The sequence below is a fragment of the Syngnathoides biaculeatus genome, chromosome 19 (assembly GCF_019802595.1).
Source record: "Syngnathoides biaculeatus isolate LvHL_M chromosome 19, ASM1980259v1, whole genome shotgun sequence".
Lineage (NCBI taxonomy): Eukaryota > Metazoa > Chordata > Actinopteri > Syngnathiformes > Syngnathidae > Syngnathoides > Syngnathoides biaculeatus.
Genome location: NC_084658.1, coordinates 3,806,611 through 3,827,530, shown reverse-complemented (window position 1 = coordinate 3,827,530; position 20,920 = coordinate 3,806,611). Strand labels below are relative to the sequence as shown.

The 20,920-nt window shown below is 44.5% G+C and overlaps 1 protein-coding gene across 1 annotated transcript in view; it reads left to right on the top strand.

Moving 5' to 3' along the window:
- cntnap2a (contactin associated protein 2a) overlaps positions 1 to 20,920 on the top strand; it is a 476,610-nt gene that overhangs the window by 430,510 nt on the left and 25,180 nt on the right. The window contains exons 21-23 of the mRNA XM_061805953.1: positions 1,911 to 2,147; positions 8,406 to 8,639; positions 9,667 to 9,800. Coding sequence (XP_061661937.1) covers positions 1,911 to 2,147; positions 8,406 to 8,639; positions 9,667 to 9,800 — 605 coding nt within the window. The remainder of the gene's footprint in view (positions 1 to 1,910; positions 2,148 to 8,405; positions 8,640 to 9,666; positions 9,801 to 20,920) is intronic.

The following is a 20,920-nucleotide window of genomic DNA, read 5'->3' as shown; positions in this document are numbered from 1 at the left end:
GCTGTTCCACAAACTGTGAATCCTGAGACAGTTGATGAACCTTTCAACAATTTCATCTGGAAAATCTCAAATGTCATGCTGTCATTTGCTGTTAAAACTAAAATCATCTTGAGGTGACCTAAAACACTTTGGAGGAGCACAATGATGGTTAAGAGCTCAAAATCAAAGTGTAGAGAAGCAGAAGAAAAGTGGAGAAAAACTAAACTCCAAATTGACTACGACCTCTACAGACAAAGTCTTAGTAATTTTAATGAAGGGTTTGTCCGGTCTAAGGCAACACTTCTGAAATCATCGGTAAGAACGTCAACAATACTCCCACTCTGTTTGCTGTGGCTACATAGATTATTGTGTTAAGGTGATGGACATGGCCAGAGTCGACCCTCTGCTTTTTTTCCCCCTGATGAAGTCCTTTATAGTATTGGCTGTGTGTTTTGAGTTTTTGTCTTGTTGGATGATGAAGCTTCTCCTGATTAGTTTGCTTACAATTTTTTGTAAATTGCCAGATGAAATCGTTGTGTATCAGAATCTGAACTAAATATTTTATTTTGCCACTGATGTAAAAAGCGCATAAGGAATTTTTTCTGGTAGTTAGTTGTTCGTAGGTGTGTTTATGTGTGCCCTACAACTGGCTGGCAACCAGTTCAGGGTGTACGCTGCCCCCTATTCGCAGTTAGCTGGGATAGCTTCCGGCACAGCTGTGACCCTGATGAGGATCAGCGGTGGAGAGAGTGGATGGATGGATGAATAATATTACACAAATCCTGAGAATTCCCTCATCCATCAGATACATAATGAGCCAATACTGACAACACAATGTCTCATGTTTTTGTGGAATTTGTGTTTGTGTGTGTGTGTGTGTGCGTGTGTGCTTTTTGGCGTGTTTTTGTGTGTGTGAGTGTGCCCACTTTATTCTCCTTCGGTTTCACAGCCTTGTGTCCGTTTAATCAAAGACTGGTTTGAAATGAGATAAACAGGTGGTGGAACCCTCCAGCCAATCAGTGGCACAAAATAGATTAATTAACAAGTGTTAGAGTGGGGGTACAATCCGCTGCAGAATCAGAAAATGGATGAGGAAGTGTTTAAAAGGCCAGCTGCATCCTCACATGAATAATGCATCACGACAAAGATTTATTAGTAATCTTAACAACATGGTAGTCTAGTACCTCAGTTATTTACCTGATTGCACGAGTGTATGCCTGCGTGTGTGTTGGGGGTGGGGGGCGTGTATGCATGTGCGCATTTAGGGATCTCTTTAAAATGGACACATCTCTGTAATTGAAGGGATACATCTGAGAGATTTTAATATCTAAAATGCCCCTTAGCTTTCTTTAACTGACTGCAGACCGCTATTTATTGCAATTGCACTTTAAATCTACACTTGTGGGTGTAGTTTAATGATTGTGTTTATTGCTAGAGTTATTAAGGCACATATTAATCTACCTTAAACCCATTCTTTCTACATGTTAATGAGCCGTTAGATAGCAGCACTACAAGGCCAAAAAGCGCGATGGATGAATGGCTTTGAACACACCGAAGCTAAGAATGAATCTTGATATGGTCAGATTAGGTAGGTAGTTGGAAGGATGCAGTGGGTCTTTAGTGTGCATCTTGTACCAATTGGGAATCCATCTTCACATGTATGTACGCTAGTGTGATGTTCATTAAGACATTCTGTTCATTAGGCTCCTCCAATTAGTGAAAAATGAAACCAGCTGAAGGTTGTTTCAAGAACACCAGCTCAGTTGGATAGATTCACATAACACGGTATTGGTTCCTCCAGGCGTTAAGATGGGAATGTTTTTGAAAACGCTTAAATAAGATTGCCCTTTTGCATTCCAAGTGACTTTTGTGACCCTGGCTTCAAGTTACTTAATTTGGTGTTCTTGCTAACTGCTCCGATATCTGTGCAGGTGCCGCTGGGGGCCAGAGGGGTTTCCTGGGCTGCATCCGAGCTCTACGGATGAACGGTGTCACCCTTGACCTGGATGAGAGGGCCAAGGTGACGCCTGGGGTCAAGCCCGGTTGCCAAGGCCACTGTACCAGCTATGGCATGTATTGCCGCAACGGGGGGAAGTGTGTGGAGAAGTACAATGGGTACTTGTGCGACTGCACTGCCACTGCCTATGACGGCCCTTTCTGCACTCAAGGTGAGAACGAAATAAAACATCTATTTCTGTCTGTATCTTGGAAGCAAGACAGTGCCGCTACCTACCTTTTGGCTTTGACATGATAGCAGGGATGTTGCACTTGTGGGGCATAATATATCTTCAGATAGTGCAGTCCAGTCATTGCTTGAAAGCTGCGCTGGATCATCGCCCAGCCTAGCTGACTATGTCGTGGGCAGAGAAACACGGTTCCAGGGGAGAGTTATTATATAAATTAAGTTCAGTGTGGAACAGTTTAGTCTCAGGCAATTTTTTTACAAATAGATGGGTAACATGGTTGGTTGATTTCATACTTCATGGGTGGGTAGACACTCTAGAGAAAGTAATTATACACTAGCAATTAAATTAAAAAGTCAATGTTCCATGTCACATGTAAGACGTGAAAACAATAAAACGACCATAACTGTATTGACAAGTGACAAAGGCTTAGTTGGTAATTAATGTTGGAGATGATCTGCAATTTGCTGGCAACCAATTTACGGTATACGCTGCCTCCTTGTCCGAAGATAGCTGGGATAGGCTTGAGTACTCCTGTGCCCCTTGTGAGGATAACGTGTGAAAAACACGTTGCTTCATTCCCAAAGACTCATTAATGTGTGAAGTGGTGAGACCCCATCTGCCTGAGATCGGACCATCACCCCCCCAAAAATGAAAAAAAAAAAAAAAACACTTAATTAAGCTAAATGTCACCTTGTAACTTTTTTTGAAGGCTCAGTCCACCTGCTTGGGGAGTCATCCAACGTCCCAGCTGCCCAATCAAGTTTTCCGAAGACACCCGATGAGAAAGTTTGACTTTGCCATCAGAGCCTCTGCGCTAGCTCACAGTCTGACATGATCCCTGACACAGGAATTAATTTGTTTCCTAAAGCTTCTTTTCCCCCTGAGTTCTTGGCATGGCGGTGACAGCATGACAAGAAATCGGTTTGCATGTGTGTGTTGCACAAAAGTGTTTGACAGTGTCTCATGATATGTGACCTCCGATGAGTTCTGTCACATACGATGAGGCAGTTCAGGGTTTAGAGAATGGAGATTAAGCACGCGTGTGTGCTTGTACATGTTACTCAGTGTGTGTGACATCTTCTCATCCTTCTTTCATCTTTGGCTTCCTTTTTTCTTCTGCTCTTGTTCAGTGGTTTCCTTTCACTCCTCAATCGTGTTCCCCCTACTTGTTGTATTTTCCTCTTCCCTTATCCTTTTTCAACTGCTATTTCCTCTCCTGACAGCATCTGTCTCACCCTTTCTTCTTCCAGACTTGGCTTCCTCCTGTCCTTCCTTCCCGCTAACTTCCTCCATTCTCTTCCCTCTCTTGTTTTCTTACCCCAAGTGGAAAAATCTAGAGTTGAAGGTGTGTCCTTAGGTGTGTACTGAAATGTAAACCAAGGATCCCCTGTATTACTGTTCAAATCAACCTAAATAATCAGATTGGTTGTTGTCATCTGTTAGGGTTATTCAGAATAAATAATAGTAGACCCTGAAGCGTTAATCTTTTAAGGTAGTCAATATTACACATTGTCATTTCCTGTTGAATCAGCTGTGTTAATATTATAATTGAAATTCAAATAGTAATACTGGTACCTCATTCAAAACAGGACCAACAACGCACAGGACAAACACTTTTTGAGCCTCAAAAACCGGCATAGTACAATGTCAGCAAGCAGTGCCTGTGCTATCCAGATACTAACTAACTGACCACTCTAGACACAAAATAAACTCCAAATAAAAATCCGTTTGACTTTCTCAGTTTTTCATCACAAGAAGACAAATGCTTGGAAATGATAATAAAATAGATTATGATTACAATACAACTAAGAAGTGATGAGTTTCAGTGATCTCGAGATTCAATTAAGGGTTTGAATATGCGACGCGTCCTCCCACCTTTCTCTAAATGATTTCCTTGTCTCCTGATGTTAATCTCCCCTGTGTATACTTATGAAAAGTAAGATGCTTTAAAAAGGTCAGAATTCTCTGTCCTTCATTTAGTTTGTTTCCTCACTTTACTTCCCTTCATTAGTATTATCAAACACTCAAAAGTCGCAACAATAAGTCTGTCTCTTGCTTTGATGCCATTGAGTGCCACATGGTATCACCTCCAAGACTCATATAGTAACTATATGCACAAAGTTAAAGGTTCACAGACAGACAGACATACAACCACACATGCACAAAACCCTCCAGCAACCTGCAGCTGACTTTTCTTATGCACTGTTATGCTTCCAAGTAGTTTATATTTTGGTAATAGGACAAGCAAGATCCTTTTTTTTTTTCAGTCCTCACATAATCCACAGTGCATATACAAAACAGCAAAATGGTTTTCAATTGCAATGCCAGCAATTTATACTTTTAGACTTACACTCACAGTGAAGCAACATGAATGCTTACAAAAATGTATAAGCGTGACCACACGAAAAGCCAGGTACTGAAATGAATAAAAATAATATCAACTACATATTTATAGTAAATTCTGATGCAACTGAAAATGCTTCAATTATGTCGAGTCATTTCAAAACAATTCTCTGATGAAATACAGTATTGCAAATAAGAATCAGCTTTATTGGCCAAGTATGTAAACAACAATAAGGAATTTGTCTCCAAAAGTTGGAGCTGCCCTAGTATGACATACACGTTGAGTACGAAAAACAATACACAGACTGGATCAGTTTGGCATGCACAGACTTTGAGGTAGAATAAGGACACAAGGTCCAGGACCACTTTTTCTTTAATCTTTTGTTGTTTGAAGATGTGCCTCACATGGTATTCATGGATAGTCAACAGAGGAGTCAGACATGTTCACGTAGTCGGTGGTGTGACTTTGTGGGTGTATGGCGTGAAAGTGTCCTTTTCAAATCTGCAGTAAAAACTGTTCAGGTCGTTAGCTAGCCTACTATTGTTATCTACTGGGGGGGCGGGGGGGGGGGGTCGCTTCTTGTAATTAGTTAGCGAATGGAATGCATGCCAGACCCAACTTTGCTGCGTAATCCCTCCTTGCAATCTTAATTTCTCTAGTTATCTGGCTTCTGTTGTAATTGTACAGGACCCTATCCTTGCTATGACATGTGACTTCTTTAGCCTTTAACCGGAGTTGTCTCAGTCTCACTGTCAACCACAACTTGTTGTTATTGAACAAGTGAAAAGTTTTTATTGGTACACACACCTCCTCACAGAAATTGACATACACTGTAACAGCATCCATGTATTCATCTAGGCTGCTCACTGAATTTTCAAAGACATTCCAGTCTGTCCAGTTGAAACAGCTTTGAAGTTCTAATTTTTCCTTGTTGGTCTACTTTTGCACAGATTTTACCACTATGCACACTTAAGTTCTTGCCTGTATGTAGGTATTAAGTAGATTAAGCAGTGTTTAGAGGACTTTACGGCAGCGTGGGAAATGGCACAATTTGCGTTTTTTTGTATAGCAGTGATTCAAAGTTTATTTTCCCCGGTCAGACAGTCTATCTGCTGTTTGTATTTAGGGACCTTGTGGTTGAATTTAGCGTTGTTAAAATATCCTAGGATAATGAGGGGCAAGTCTGGGTGTTTTTGCTCAATCTCATTTACTTGTTCAGCGAGCAATAGCAGTGCTGCGTTGATGCTACTTGGGGCGACATGTACACACTGAGGAGTATAAATGAGGCAAACTCACCCGCCAAGTAAAATGGCTTACAGTTCAAGTACAGTGACTCGAAAGCAGGCTCCAGTGTGTGCAAAGCTGTGTGACATCCCTGGATCCTTTCTCATTGATATAGAAACATATCGCACCACCTTTATTTTTCCCCACCAGCTCCGTGATTCTATCCCCCCAGTGAATATGTTATCCATGTAGCTCTCCACCGGGAATTCGTTTGCAAAGCTGGGTCTCAGTGAAGCACAGGGCAGCGGAACATCTGAAGTCTTTCCTGGTCCTTATCAGGAGATGAAGCTTGTCTATTTTGTTGAGAAGGGAGTGTAGATTCACGAAGTGAATTGACGTGAGCACCGATCTGTGTACTCTCCTGCGGCGTTTCACTTGGGTTCCGCCTAGCGTCCCTCTGCAGTGTCTTCACCTCCAAGTTCTTTAAAGCGCAGACGCTGTCGCTGCTCCAGTGAGTAACGTGGGGAAAAATCCAATGAGTTTGCGAGAGTTGGAAAAAAAAGTCCATAGAAGACTCTCTGATGGTTAGCACGTCATCTTTTGTTTGCTTGAGTCCAGAGATGAACGAAAAATAAAAAACATAAACAATACTAGTGAGGGCTGCACGGTGGGTCAGCTGGAAAGCGTTGGCCTCACAGGTCCTGGGTTCACTCCTGTTCCGCCAGTGTGGAGTTTGCATCTTCTCCCCGTGCCTGCGTGGGTTTTCTCTTCTTGCCCGTTGACAGCTAGGATAGGCTCCAGCACTCCCCGCAACCCTTGTGAGGATAAGCGGCTAAGAAAATGGATGGATGGATGGATGGATGGAAGGATGGATGGATTGATTGATGAATACTGGGGAGTAACATCCTGAGGCTACCACGCGGCCAGGCGCCATCTTGGAAAGCGAATTAATTGAGACAAACTGTCACCAGCATAAACCATGGTAAACCTCAAGATGAACCATGGTGCACCTTTAAGCTTTCGGAACACACCAGTATCTTCCTGCCGCAGTCTGTTACAGATTTCACTCTGAGAAAATTTTACAAGACTTCAATTCAGAGGGGAAAAATTGGTCATGAACATTGCACAGCGCACAACATTTTGGGCAAACAAGGCTGCTTTAGCTGCTCATAACATAAAGTAAATATAGTCTTAAAGTAATGCTTAAGGTAATACTGTACTGTATGTTCACTTGGTATTCTACAATCATGGAGGTTGCTGCCACTGGGACATGGCAAATCTCCAAATGCAAATGCTGTCTTTTGTAAGTAAACTTTAGGAATATAAGTTAGGTTTGGATCTCACACGATTGAACCACTCTAAAAAACAGTAGTGGGACTCATTCATACACACTAGTGAAACAGATAACCTAATAAAACGGTTTGATACAGAGTAGTGAACCACTTTTAGACAAACCAGTGAAAAACTTTCATGTACACAAATGAAACACTTTAGTATGCACGACTGAAATGTTTTCATACACACTACTGAAATGCTTTCATACACACTATCCATCCATCCATCCATTTTCTTTGCCACTTATCCTCATGAGGGTCATAAGGAGTGCTGGAGCCTATCCCAGCTGCCAACGGGCAGAAGGCGGGGTACACCCTGAACTGGTTGCCAGCCAATTGGAGAGCACATAGACAAACAATGACACCCACAATTACATTTGGGGGCAATTAAAAGTGTCCAATGAATGCATGTTTATGGGATGTGGGAGGAAACCGGAGCGAAACCCACACAGGCACGGGAAGAACATGCAAACTCCACACAGGTGGGGCCGGGATCGAACCCGGGTCTTCAGAACTTTGAGGCCAACGCTTTACCAGCTCATCCACGGTGCCGCCTTCATACACACTACTTAAACAATTTCATATTCACTAGCGAATCACTTTCAAATACTTTGAGATGCTTTCATACCCACAAATGAAACATTTTCATATATACACACTAGTGAGACGCTTTCATACACATTATTGAAACAGTTTCACATCCAGTACAATCTTGGAATTTTTTTTCCACACACAATTGAATGCAGTCATACACAGTGAAAAACTGTCCAATATACGAGTGCAACGCTTTCATATATTCTTGTAAAGAACTTTCTCATAGATTTGTTTAACACACAAGCCTATGCACACACACACACACAGCATGAGGTTGATTCTTTCCCATGGTCTAATTTCATGCACATTGGACCCTTTATCTCCTTTGTAAGGGACTAAGGGACAGAGGCAGGATACATTCTTTCAGACATGAAAACACAAGAGAGCAACATAACAAAAGTATTCTCCGGGCAGTGAATCAATTGCAACTTCACTGTTCAGGTTGTCTTCGGAAAAAAAAAAAAAGTCATCTCTCATCTTACCAGGCTTCATCAGTTCATGCTGAAAGATTAGCTATGACAGCGCAACTATCTTGTGAGTCAGAGTGGGCTCTAGCGCCAGCTGCTAGTCTTTCTCCATAAACAGATGAAGCCAGCTCAGATGAGAGGTGAAATATCTTTGTCGAGAACCTGAACAATCCAATTATAGTCGACAGAAGTATAAAAAGAAATACTGTACGTTACTGTCTTGTTACTAATTCAATGCATCTTAGCCAGTGACTGTATACTGTTCTCCCCTCCACAGATGTTGGGGCCTTCTTCGAAACAGGAACATGGGTCAGGTACAACATCCTCCCTGAAGGTGCAGCAGGTGCAATGAAGGACTCCAAGTTCCTCGCGAGTCACTCGACTTGGAAGGAGGTCAACTTAACCAAAGAGGAAGTGACGTTCAGTTTCAGCACATCCAGTGCTCCAGCAATTTTAATGTATGTCGGCTCAAGTACAGAGGACTACATGGCAGTGGTGTTGAGGCACAATGGTAAGCACAAGTCAAGCGAGTGTACGTAATAAAAGAGTATAGACAAAGGAATTGAAACACACCTCTTAATCAATCGTAAATTGTATGTTTGGCTTTAAGGAAGGAAACTTGTTCTTGGACCCATCTCAAGGTCCATTTAGCTTCGGACAGACAAATGAAGATAAATAGTGAGTTTTTTTATCCGAAAACTCGAGCCAAAGAATGTGTTTGGATTGGTGATATTAGCTCTTCACATCTAAGACACATTTTAATGCCAAGTAATACAATAGCAGTATAACGTAGGTGTATGCAATCTTGTTGCACACTGTGCTATGAAAATAAAGGCTTTTCTATTCTGCCTTTTTCAAATTCTGTCATTAAGGAATGTAATGCTCATTTTAGAGTAATTCTAGTAATTCTAGATGCTGTCAGGAGTAATTCAACAATGCAGCTATGACTGTGGTAGTTTGCAGTGGTACAAAAAACCTCTGCATCATACTGAGAGGATATTATGATAGTTTTCCTTTCATAATTGTCATGCTCCTGGATTCCAGCCCGGGCTGGGCGTGGCCAGCTAATCAGAAGGTGCACACCTGCGCCTCATGAACACTGATTAGACCCAGTACATATAGGACCCGGGGGACGACTAATACTCTGCTAGATCGTTGCTCTTGATGACTCGTTCCCGCACTCCTGCTTTCCTGACTTCTGATCTCCGTGCACCGACCCACGCCTGTCCACTGACCACCCTCGTAAGCCCATCCGTACTGGTACTGCGGATTGTTTGGACTGTCTACCTGATCTCAGACCTCGGACCGAATAAAGGTTTCCTCTGTACTGTCTGCTGTCTCTGGAGTCGTGCATTTGGGTCCACCCTTGAGCCCCGCATCGTGACAATAATTGCATGTGTGGGGATATGACGTTGATGCCTTATAAAGTTAACATTTTTTGACAGCTCTTGCATTGTGAAAGTGTACCTTTTAATATGAAAGATATGAGTGTAAATAACAAGACTAGGTTTTCAAGATTCAGCCTCATGTATTTACAGGTTCTCTACAAGTTCGCTATAACCTGGGAGGCCTGAAGGAGCCGTTTGCCATCGATGTGGACCAGCGGAACCTAGCTAATGGACAACCTCATCACATCAATATGTCTCGCATTGACAGAAGCCTCACCATCCAGGTAGTGGTTGTACAGACACAGTTCCACTGTTACATTTTCATTTTATTTTAAATGCGGTACGACAAAAATGTGAGCACGAAAGCACACATAAATGTGCTGGCTCGCCTCTAAGAATTTTCATTCTTACTCAGACAACAGTGAGTGAGAGCAGGTCATTTCTCCAGAGGCTTTTTTAACATTTCATCTGCAGCATCATCTTATTTGTGGTCCCTTCAAACACATCACGTCTGCTCTGCGTTCGTCATCATCCACTGTGAAGGAAGAGATGTCTTTCTCCATTCCCTAACTAGACTAAAGATCAAATTTGATTTAGGTAGTAAATTAATTGATGGACTCGGTAGTGCTCCTACATCCTGTATTTCAATCATACAACAAAACAGATTAAAGCCATTAAAAACATGTCATCATGGTTGAATAGGCACAGGCTCTGCTTATTGTTTTTTTTTCCTAATATATTATGAACAGACATGACGTACACCTGAAAATTTAAGACTCCATACAGACAAGTTATGTAAAATAGAATTGTGGTTGTTTATTACTCCCTGCCATTCATCCTCATTATTATCTCAGTAAATACATACTGTAATTGTTAATGCTTTTTTGGTGGAGCTCATAAATTTGTGCTTGTGCAGCTAATATTGTGGCCAATAATACACAAGGTGCAGTGATGTGCGTACATTTAGTCAAGCATTGCAAATTACTACATGTACAATACTTCAATGTAATTAAAGCTACAGTTTAAGCCATGACTTTTGATGCCCTCTCCCACTGAAATTCAACATTACAAGAGAGCGGTCAGTCGCTTCGATATGACGAAGTCCAATTGTCCCCGTCACCCCCTCTCCAAACACCTGCTTGGGTGAATACACACAGTATTTAAATTAGCTGTTAAAACCAGTGAGATGAATAAAACGTGCAAGAGAAACTGTCATAGCTCATTATCCAACGTACCTATACATTCTCTAACCACTACGTGTTACGTGTGACACACATTTCTGTGTTTCCCCTAAACCATAAAATATTTTATAACGTACATTACAAGGTAATCATATTATAGTGTTGGACAACAATAGTTAACTATAATGTAGCTGTGGATAAGAGGGAAGCCTGTGGCCAAAATGTATTCAGGCTGTATACGTACGTACTGTTACGGGTATTGTGACAACATGCTTGGTGTGTGCAAGCATGTGTATCGATGTCTGGGTGGGACAGGAGCACGCAGGCATGTGCAGCGAGATTGAGAAGGAATTTTTTTAAAAAGCAGCGCTAGCAGGTGTGAGTGACTAGAGTGAAAGTTTGGCAACAGCGACCGGGGAAGAATAGTGTTTAACAGCGGACATGTTGATGCTGAGTGTTTCAAGGAGCCAATTAAACCATTTGAGCAGCAAACAGGTGCTTCTTTCCATTATTGTTACCGCCACCAAGCCTCACCGGTGCAATCAGAGAAGGGAGTTAATCCCGAGGCCTCGGCCCAGGAGAAGGTGTCTCAACTGAGTCTCTCGACCACGGTCAGGCGACAGGAAAGGTTAACACTGGCAACTTCGAAGGGATCTTTTCACGCTGTCTAAGAGGTGGTGAGCAGCGTGTATCTCGAGCAGAAGCAGCGAAACGTAGCTTACCTACTTTATTACCCTAAGCTAACTCATGATGGCTGCTGCTTGCATTCCCTGTGAATACATTGGACTTGAAGCTACAGTGAACAAAATGAAGATTTGAACACCCTGCTATATTGCAAGTTATGCCACTTAGAAAACATAGAAGGGTCTGAAATTTTCATCTTAAGTACATGTCCACTGTGAGAGAGATCATCTAAAATGAAAAATCCAGAAATCACAAAGTATGATTTTTTTTTTTTTTTCTTCTCCCAGCTCTTTTATATTTATGAACAACGCTCCTGGGAGGGTCAAGTGTATTCAAGAAGTTCAACAAAATTTGCCTATGGCAAAATGTGAACATTATAACCCATTTGTGTGTGATGCAATAGGTGGAAACATTTGTTAATGGAGAGGAAGTGCTAACATGGCCATAGTTTTCGCGCTCCAACCCTTTTGCTGAAGATGTATATTGGAACCACCATCACGAACAACCCCTCAATACACGCAATTGCTCAGCAACTCAATTAATGCAAATCACAGATAAGAACCCATTCTCCTTTTGTACATACCACACCTGAAATCTTTTAAGCCTGAGGAGTATATTCAGAGTGGAGCTGTCGAGAACCAGCAAACCCACCTTCGCCCTCAACTCTGCTCAAAGCCAGCTAAGAGGCGCTGTTCTCCTTGCTAACCCCTTTCTGATACGGAAGAGGATTATGAGTCAAAGGAAACGAACCACATATTGTGACCAGGCCACACTGTGAAGGGAATTCCTGTGCAGGTTCAAATGTTGCGCAGAGAGAAATTATTGGTATGAAAAGATAATAACCACACACCTGAAATTCTTCTTAGTTGGATCTGCAGGAGCCATCATCCACCGGAATCCTCACTCAATATCAGTGGGACTACTGCCGCCATGTGGACGAGCTGGAAAATGCATACAACCCATCTTCAGACCATGCATCTGCAGTTTGTGTAGCGCTTACGCACCATAAACATGGAGAATTACTCGATGCATTCCGGGATGACATTTATGGCAGAGTAGCTGTGACTTACAGTGATAGAACAGAGAATCCATAGCTGTCAAAGTGTTTATGAATGGGCTCGGGGATGCTGATGTGGTTGAAAAGCTGTTGGAAAAGTGTCCAGCAACACTTCCCCAAGCATATGAAATAGCCTGCTGCAATGAGACCACCAAAAGTGTGTTTTCTGGCTGGACCGTGGGACAGCTGAGTCAAGCCCAGAATGTCAATGCTGATAATGCCTATACTCGCCTGAATGAAGGGCAGCAACGAGTGCCCTCCATAGACTGTTTCACCATACAGTCCATCTTTTAGGATGTACTGGTCTCAATGGAAAGGGCTATACCTTTGGGATGGTGTTTTCCTTCATTGCTTCTACCGCCTAGATGATACTAAGTTCTACCCACAAATTGTGCTTCCACGCAAGCTACAACCAGAAGTGATAAACCAGATGCATGAAGGGCCTTTGGGTGGGCAGTTCGGCGTAGAGCGTAGAATCCAATAACTCCTGGTACCCCATGAGGGAAGATATTAGTCTCTGGTGCCATAGTTGTACCAGCTGTGCATCCAGAGCTTGCCCTAATAAAATTAAAAGACCACAAGCTCCATTTCTGATCTGTCCAGGTGGGAGCCTCAATGGAACGCATTTCCCTGGACATTAAGGGACCACTGAATGAAAGTGAGCGCAGAAACCAATATGTGCTGATGATACAGGATTACTTTACAAAGTGGGCGTAGGCATTCCCGACACATGATGAGCGACCTGCAAATGTCGCTGAAGTTGTTGCGTCTGAGTGGGTATCTCGCTATGGGATACCTCAAGCTCCGCACAGTGATCATGGTTGGAACTTTCAGTCTGATGTATTCCAAGGGATGTGAAACCTGTTCGGCATCGACAAAACTCACATCATGCCATTCAGACCCCTGGCGGATGGCCAAGTTGAATGTTTCAACGTCACTCTCCAGAAGAACCTGGCTTCCACAGCAGAATGTAGTCATTGGGACTGGGACCATATGGTGCTATGGCAGGTTTCAGGAACATTTTAGGTTGAGAGAGCCATAAACGACAAATATTTTAAAGTCTAATTCCAAAGGGGCGGCACGGTGGATCAGCTGGTAACCTGTTGGCCTCACAGTTCTGAGGTCCTGGGTTCAATCCCAGACCCACCGATGTGTAGTTTGGATTTCCTCCCTGTGCCTGCGTGGGTTTCCTCCGGGACTCCGGTTTCCTCCCACATTTCAAAAACATGCAACATTAATTGGACACTCTAAATTGTCCTCAGGTATGATTGTGAGCGTGGCTGTTTGTCTCCATGTGGCCTGCGATTGGCTGGCAACCAGTTCAGGGTGTACCCCGCCTCCTGCCCCGTTGACAGCTGGGATAGGCTCCAGCACTCCCCGTGAACCTTGTGAGGATAAGCGGCAAAGAAAATGGATGGATAGAAAATTCCAAAAGAACCAGATGATATTTTTCAAACTAAATACAAGTGTATTCGTGCATTTTATGTAAGACCAGCACTTTAAGAGTACAATCAGTCTGTAAATGGATTTAAATAACAGCATGATGTTGCTAACCAATGATGACAAAAGTACTTATCATTAATGCGACTTCTTTGTTGACGGCTTTGTCGTCTGTTTCATTCGTCATTAAATTAAACTTCATGCAGCCTTTGAAACTTCCATCCATTATAAGTGAACGTAGGTTGGTCTTAATGTTCTTTTAAATGTGGAAAAGACTTTTCATATGCATAGGTAGAATCAAACATTGTCAGTACAGCAATACTCGCACGCCGCAGTGTGTGGTATGTGACGGGAAGTCCGTTCCAAGTTTTCTCAATCAGCTGGTCTGCAGATTTTTTTTTTCACTGATGTGTGCTCGCCAACAATGCTTGCTGTTGGAGGTATGTCATTTATGTAAAAATAATTCCAGTGGTGGGCAGCGCATAAGCATGCTGTCATTATAAACCACATTGATGGCCTGTGTAAGGACTGTAACATTTGTAATTATGAGTGTACCCCGTTAAGAGCGGAGGGGGACGGTACAAGGTAAACTAGGAAGAAGAGTGTGTGGCAGTGCAGGAGGTCGTTGTTAGAGAATGTTACGTGTGCTTGCCAAAATGTTCATGCCATCACGCGATCGACCAAAACTGCCTTGCGATTGACATTGAGAACCCCTGCTGTATGCAGTATGTCGTTATGAGGGCTCTGCGAGCCATAAGCAACCACCAAAAGAGCCAGGTTTGGCTCCCGAGCCATAGGTTCACGACCCCTGCGTTATGGTCTACAGGGCCACTAAACACAGTGCGACCGAATTCACCCAGAACTTCATGATGTTCAGGTGAGAGGTGAGTAACCATTGAACCTTGTTGCAGGGCTGCTTTCTGACCAACCGATAGGTCGAAAGTACGTGCAATAGATACATGAGTGGCTGGAGCTGGCCCACCTTATCACCTGAAAAGCCCTGGGCGAGTCGGTTACATGCGCTAAAAAACAATATGATAAGGATTGCAGCCACACGCAGTACAAGATTGGAAAGCCTGTGTGGTATCTTGTGAAAGGAGACTCGTCATGTCAAGAACAAAGTGCAGAAATTCTTCCCACCGTATGAAGGGCCATTTCTTGTCCTGGGTCAATTGAACAACCTGGTCTATGAAATCCAGGAGAACCCAACAGCGAAACTGAAAGTTGTCCACCACGATCAGCTGAAGCTTTATCGCTGCTGTTATCCACTGGACAACACCTATGTTCTGGACTAAGTACAAGACTGAAGGCCTCGGGATATCCTACCAACAGCCTTGATGGAGGAACCAGTGGACCATGATATTGGACTGCAAGGCTTCTTCACCACTACGAGGGATACTGGTTCAGGGTTGATCCCCCTTCCATCCCTGCTGCGACAGACCCCACTCCAGTTGTTCTCAGCCTATCCTCCACTTCCCAGGCAGACGCTGAGAATAGTGGGGGTGCTGTAGGTGAGTCACACCCTGTGGCCCTGCAGGCGCAATGATCTGGATGTCAGCACAGGGCACTCAACAGGTATGGTGTGAAGGTCACATAGTCGGATTATCTTCCCACTGACTGTGACTGTTTTAGTTGAGGCTCTAGTTTCAGGTTAAAGTTCTAAAGTTATGAGTAATGGGATAACAAGCTTGGTGTGTGTGCATCGTGTAGGTGAGACGGGACTGCGCAGGCATGTGCAGCACGAGTGAGGAGGAATTAAAAAAAAAAAAAGCACCGCAAGCAGGCGCGAGTGAGCAGAGTGAAAGTATAGCAACAGCAACCGGGAAAGAGTGGTATTTAAGAAAGGACAAGTTGATGTTGAGTGTTTAAAGGAGCCATAAAGCCTTACAAGGAGCAAACTGGTGCTTCTCTCCATTATTGTTCCCACCACTCAGCCTCAGCGAAGCAACAAGAGAAGGGCGTTAACTCCGAAGACAACAATCTCAGCCCAGGAAAAGGCATCTCCCCTGCGTCTCCCGACCAGTGTCAGGCGACTGCTGGCGGAAAGGTTAACAGTACATTCACTGATCATGCGACCTGCTTCCAACTTTTTTTTTTTATGGTTTAGTAAACGTGGTAAAGTATAATACACCATTTGTACATTTTGGTGGCCAAAGGCGGGGACCTTGGCGATCCGATCCCCGGCTGCAGAAACTAGCTCTCAGGAGATGGAATGTCACCTCTTTGGTAGGGAAGGAGCCCGAGTTGGTGCGTGAGGTCGACAAGTTCCGATTAGATATAGTCGGAGTCACCTCTATGCACCACTTGGACTCTGGCACCACTCCTCTTGAGAGGCGTTGGACTCTGTTACACTCTGGAGTTGCCCACGGGGAGAGACCCCGAGCAGGTGTGGGTATACTTATTGCCCCCCTGCTCGGGGCCTGTAAGTTGGGGTTTACCCCAGTGGATGAGAGGGTTGCCTCCCTATGTCTGCAGGTAGGGGGACGGGTCCTGACTGTTGTCTGTGCTTATGCACCAAACAGCAGTCCAGAGTACCCACCCTTTTTGGAGTCCTTAGAGGGAGTGCTGGAGAGTGCCCCTCTGGCGGCTCCATCATTCTGCTGGGGGACTTCAATGCCCATGTGGGCAATAACAGTAGACCTGTAAGAGCGTGATTGGGAAGAACGGACCCCCCGAACAGAACTCAAGTGGTGTTGTTACTGGACTTCTGTGCTCATCACGGACTATCCATACCTAACACAATGTTCAGACATAAGGGCGTTCACATGTCCACTTGGCACCAGGACACCCTAGGTCGCAGTTCAATTATCGACTTTGTGGTCGTGTCATCGGACTTGTGACCAGATGTCTTGGACACTCGGGTGAAGAGAGGGGCGGAGCTGCCAACTGATCACCACCTGGTGGTGAGTTGGCGCCGATGGTGGGGGAAGATTCCTGTCCGACGTGGCAGGCCCAAACGTATTGTGAGGGTCTGCTGGCAAGGGCTGGCAGATTCCCCTGTCAGAAGAAATTTCAACACCCAACTTCAAAAGAACTTTTCTCACGTCCCAGAGGAGGTCGGAGACATTGAATCCGAGTGGACAATGTTCCGCGCCTCCATTGCTGAGGCGGCCGACCGGAGCTGTGGCCATCAGGTGGTCGGTGCCTGTCGTGGCGGCAACCCACGAGGGATGGTGTCAAGCTGAAGGAGTCCTATCGGGCATTTCTGGCCTGTGGGACTCCCGAGGCAGTTCATAGGTATTGGCTGGCCAAACAGAATGCAGCTTCGGTGGTCACTGAGGCAAAAACCGATCGTGGGAGGAGTTTGGTGAGGCCATGGAGAACAACTTCAGGACAGCTTCGAGGAAATTATGGTCCACCGACCGGCGTCTCAGGTGGAGGAAGCCATGCGCCGTCAACACTGTGTATAGTGGGGATGGGGCGCTGCTGACCTCAACTCAGGATGTTGTGAGTCGGTGGGAAGAAAACTTGGAAGACCTCAAGTCCACCAACGAACCTTCCCATGAGGAAGCTGAGTCTGGGTGCTCTGAGGCGGGCTCTTCTATCTCTGGGGTTGAGGACACCGAGGTGGTTAAAATTCTCCTTGGTGGCAGGGTCCTGGGAGTGGATGAGATTCGCCCGGAGCTCCTAAAGGCTCTGGATGTTGTAGAGCTGTCCTGGTTGACACACCTCTGCAATATTGCGTGGACATCGGGGACAGTGCCTCTGGATTGGCAGACTGGGGTGGTGGTCCCCCTTTTCAAGAAGGTTGTCCGGAGGGTGTATTCCAACTTTAAAGGGATCACACACCTCAGCCTCCCTGGTAAGGTCTACTCAGGGGTGTTGGAGTAGAGGGTCCATCGGGAAGTCGAGTCTCGGATTCAGGAGGAACAATGTGATTTTCGTCCTAGCCGTAGAACAGTGGACCAGGTCTACACCCTCCTCAAGGGTGCATGGGAGTTCCCCCAACCAGTCTACATGTGTTTTGTGGGCTTGGAGAAGGCATTCAACCGTGTCCCTCAGGGAGTCCTGTGGGGGGTTCTTCGGGAGTACGGGATACTGAATCCCCTGATACGAGCTGTTCGGTCCCTGTACGACCGCTGTCAGGGTTTGATCCGCATTGCCGGCAATAAGTCGGACTGGTTTCCGGTGAGAGTTGTACTGCGCCAAGGCTGCCCTTTGTCACTGATTTTGTTCATAACTTTTATGGACAGAATTTCTAGGCACAGCCAAGGCGTAGAGGGTGTCCAGTTTGGTGGCCTCACCATCGCATCTCTGCTCTTTGCAGATGATGTGTTTGTGTTGGCTCCTTCAAGCCGTGATCTCCAGCTCTCATTGGAGCAACTCACAGCCGAGTGTGAAGCGGCTGGGGTGAGAATCAGCACCTCAAAATCCGAGACTATGGTCCTCAGTCGGAAAAGGGTGGCGTGCCCTCTCCAGGTAGGGATGAGATCCTTCCCCAAATGGAGCAGTTCAAATATCTTGGGGTCTTGTTCACGAGTGAGGGAAGAATGGAGCAGGAGATCGACAGACGGATCGGTGCAGCATCTGCAGTGATGCGGACTTTGTATCGCTCCGTTGTGGTAAAGAGGGAGCTAAATCAAAAGGTGACGCTCTCAATGTATCAGTCAATCTACTCTCCTACCCTCACCTGTGGGCATGAGCTGTGGGTCGCGACTGAAAGAACAAGATCCCAGATACAAGCGGCCTAAATGAGTTTCCTCCGCAGGGTGTCTGGGCTCTCCATTAGAGATAGGGTGAGACGCTCGGTCATCCGGGAGGGGCTCAGTGTCGAGCCGCTACTCCTCCACAATGGAGCCAGATGAGGTGGCTGGGGCATCTGATTCAGATACCTAGGGACCGCCTCGGGATCCCTGCGGAAGAGCTGGAAGAAGTGGGTGGGGAAAGGGAAGTCTGGGTATCCCTGCTGAAGCTACTTCCCCTGCAACCCAACCCGGAAAAGCGGTAGATAATTGATGGGTGGGACATGTGCGACATGGGGTTGGGGGTCACTTCTTGGACTTGGAAGATATTTTTTCCACTGGTCATCCTGCTCTTTTTTTCTCTTTTCCCTTCTTGATCTTTTTTTTTTTCAGGTCTACAGGCCTCAGATGTAGCCTATGCCACTGACAATGGATGTCTGTAGGGACATTAAGGAAGTTGCCCTAGCTGGCAAGGAAAAACCTCTCCACGTCATGACAGGAACAGCATTACGAAGCTCAAATGTATTAACAAAATGATAAAAATCCTCACAAACCATATTACTGGGTCTCAAGCAACTTAACTTACACACACGCTAAAATAAATGACACTCGGATCAACAAAGGCAGTAAAAATGGACTAGTGAGGACAAGAGGAGTGCTGGGTCGTGACCACCGACACAGCTGCTGGCAGGCAACGGCTCTTCAAAAAGGGGTGGTTGATGTATGTTTTTAATGTTGTTGTTTCATTTATCTTTTTGTTTTAATTTACACAACAATTATTCTATGATTATTTTAATGGCACAGAAACACAAAATAATATTTTTTGTGAACTTTTTACAACCACACTCCGCCCATATTGCTTGGCAAAAGACTTAATTTGCGTGCTATTATTTCCGCTACGTCATTAATGGTGCGCCACTAACTGAGCCAGTGCAGGAATTTATATGGTAGATACAACATTCAAAAAATATACTAGATACATTGAAAAATACATCAAGGTGTTATAGGAGCACTGTCATCTACTCGACTAGTGGGTTGGATTAAAATAACTTTTTTTTCACCAAAAAGTAGTTGTACATTGCAGGTGTATATATTTTTATTCATCAATTATCATGTCTTCATCTTTTGTTTTTTAACATATTGCATGCTCAAAGACCCAGGTCCCAGCCTTCATCACATTCAGTCACTCCAAAGGGAAATACTAGAAAGGAATAAAATTACAGTATACCAAAATAACGAATCCTGTGGCTGTTAATCACACAGTAAGGCTCACTTCTACACACCATATTCGTTTTTTTACCTGTACAAAGAGCCCAACACACATTCACATACATAAAAAGACCGGATGTGGCAAAATTGCTCACATGGTAAAAGTAGTACTAATTTAAAGGGACAATACATAATTTTCAAACTGCTAGCAATATTTGAATGTAGCATCATAATTTTTTAACACCAGAATGTTGTTTTTTAGGCCAGCACAAGGCAACGTATTCGCCATAAATAATTCTTCTAACGGACACGGTGGATAAACTGTAAAGTGTTGGCCTCACAGTTCTGAGGTCCAGGGTTTGATCCCAGCCCCACCTGTGTCGAGTTTGCATATTCTCCCCGTGCCTGCATGGGTTTTCCCCACATCCCAAAATATATGTGCCCTGTGATTGGCTGCTAACCAGTTCAGGGTGTATCCTGCCTCCTGCCCGTTCACAGCTGGGATAGGCTCCAGCACTCTCACGACCCTTGTGAGGATAAGAGGTGAAGAAAATGGATGGATGGATATATGTATGTGTGTGAGTGTGTATGTGTAGAGTTTGCATGTTCTTCCCGTGCTTGCTTGGGTTTTCTCCCGACACTCCGCTGTTCTTCCACATTTCAAGGTAACCTGCATTCAGTGAAGACGCTAAATCAGTGGTGGGAAAACTACGGCCCGCGGGCCACATCCGGTCCGTTGGTCTTTTAAATCCGGCCCGCCGAAGATTTGTACAGAATTAAGGTTTGATGTGAATGATTGCATTTATTTCATTTGACTTGTAATGACAGGAATTTCAACACCAGGTGGCGCAGTAGGTGCCGTGTCTTGATTTTACGGAGCTTTAGCCATTTCCAGTTATCGCTCTTCTTCAACCCATCTACAGCAATGTCAAAGAAAAGAAAAGTCGACAGTGCATGCCGGGTGTTTAACAAAGAATGGATGCTCAAGTAGTTTTTCACTGAAGTCCGCTCCAAGGCTGTATGTCTTATTTGCCAAGAAACCGTTGCAGTTTTAAAAGATGTACAACCTCAGCCGTCACTTTACCACCAAGCATGCTAATTACGCCAGCAACCTTTCAACACGAGAACGTACAGCTACCGCTGACAGGCTG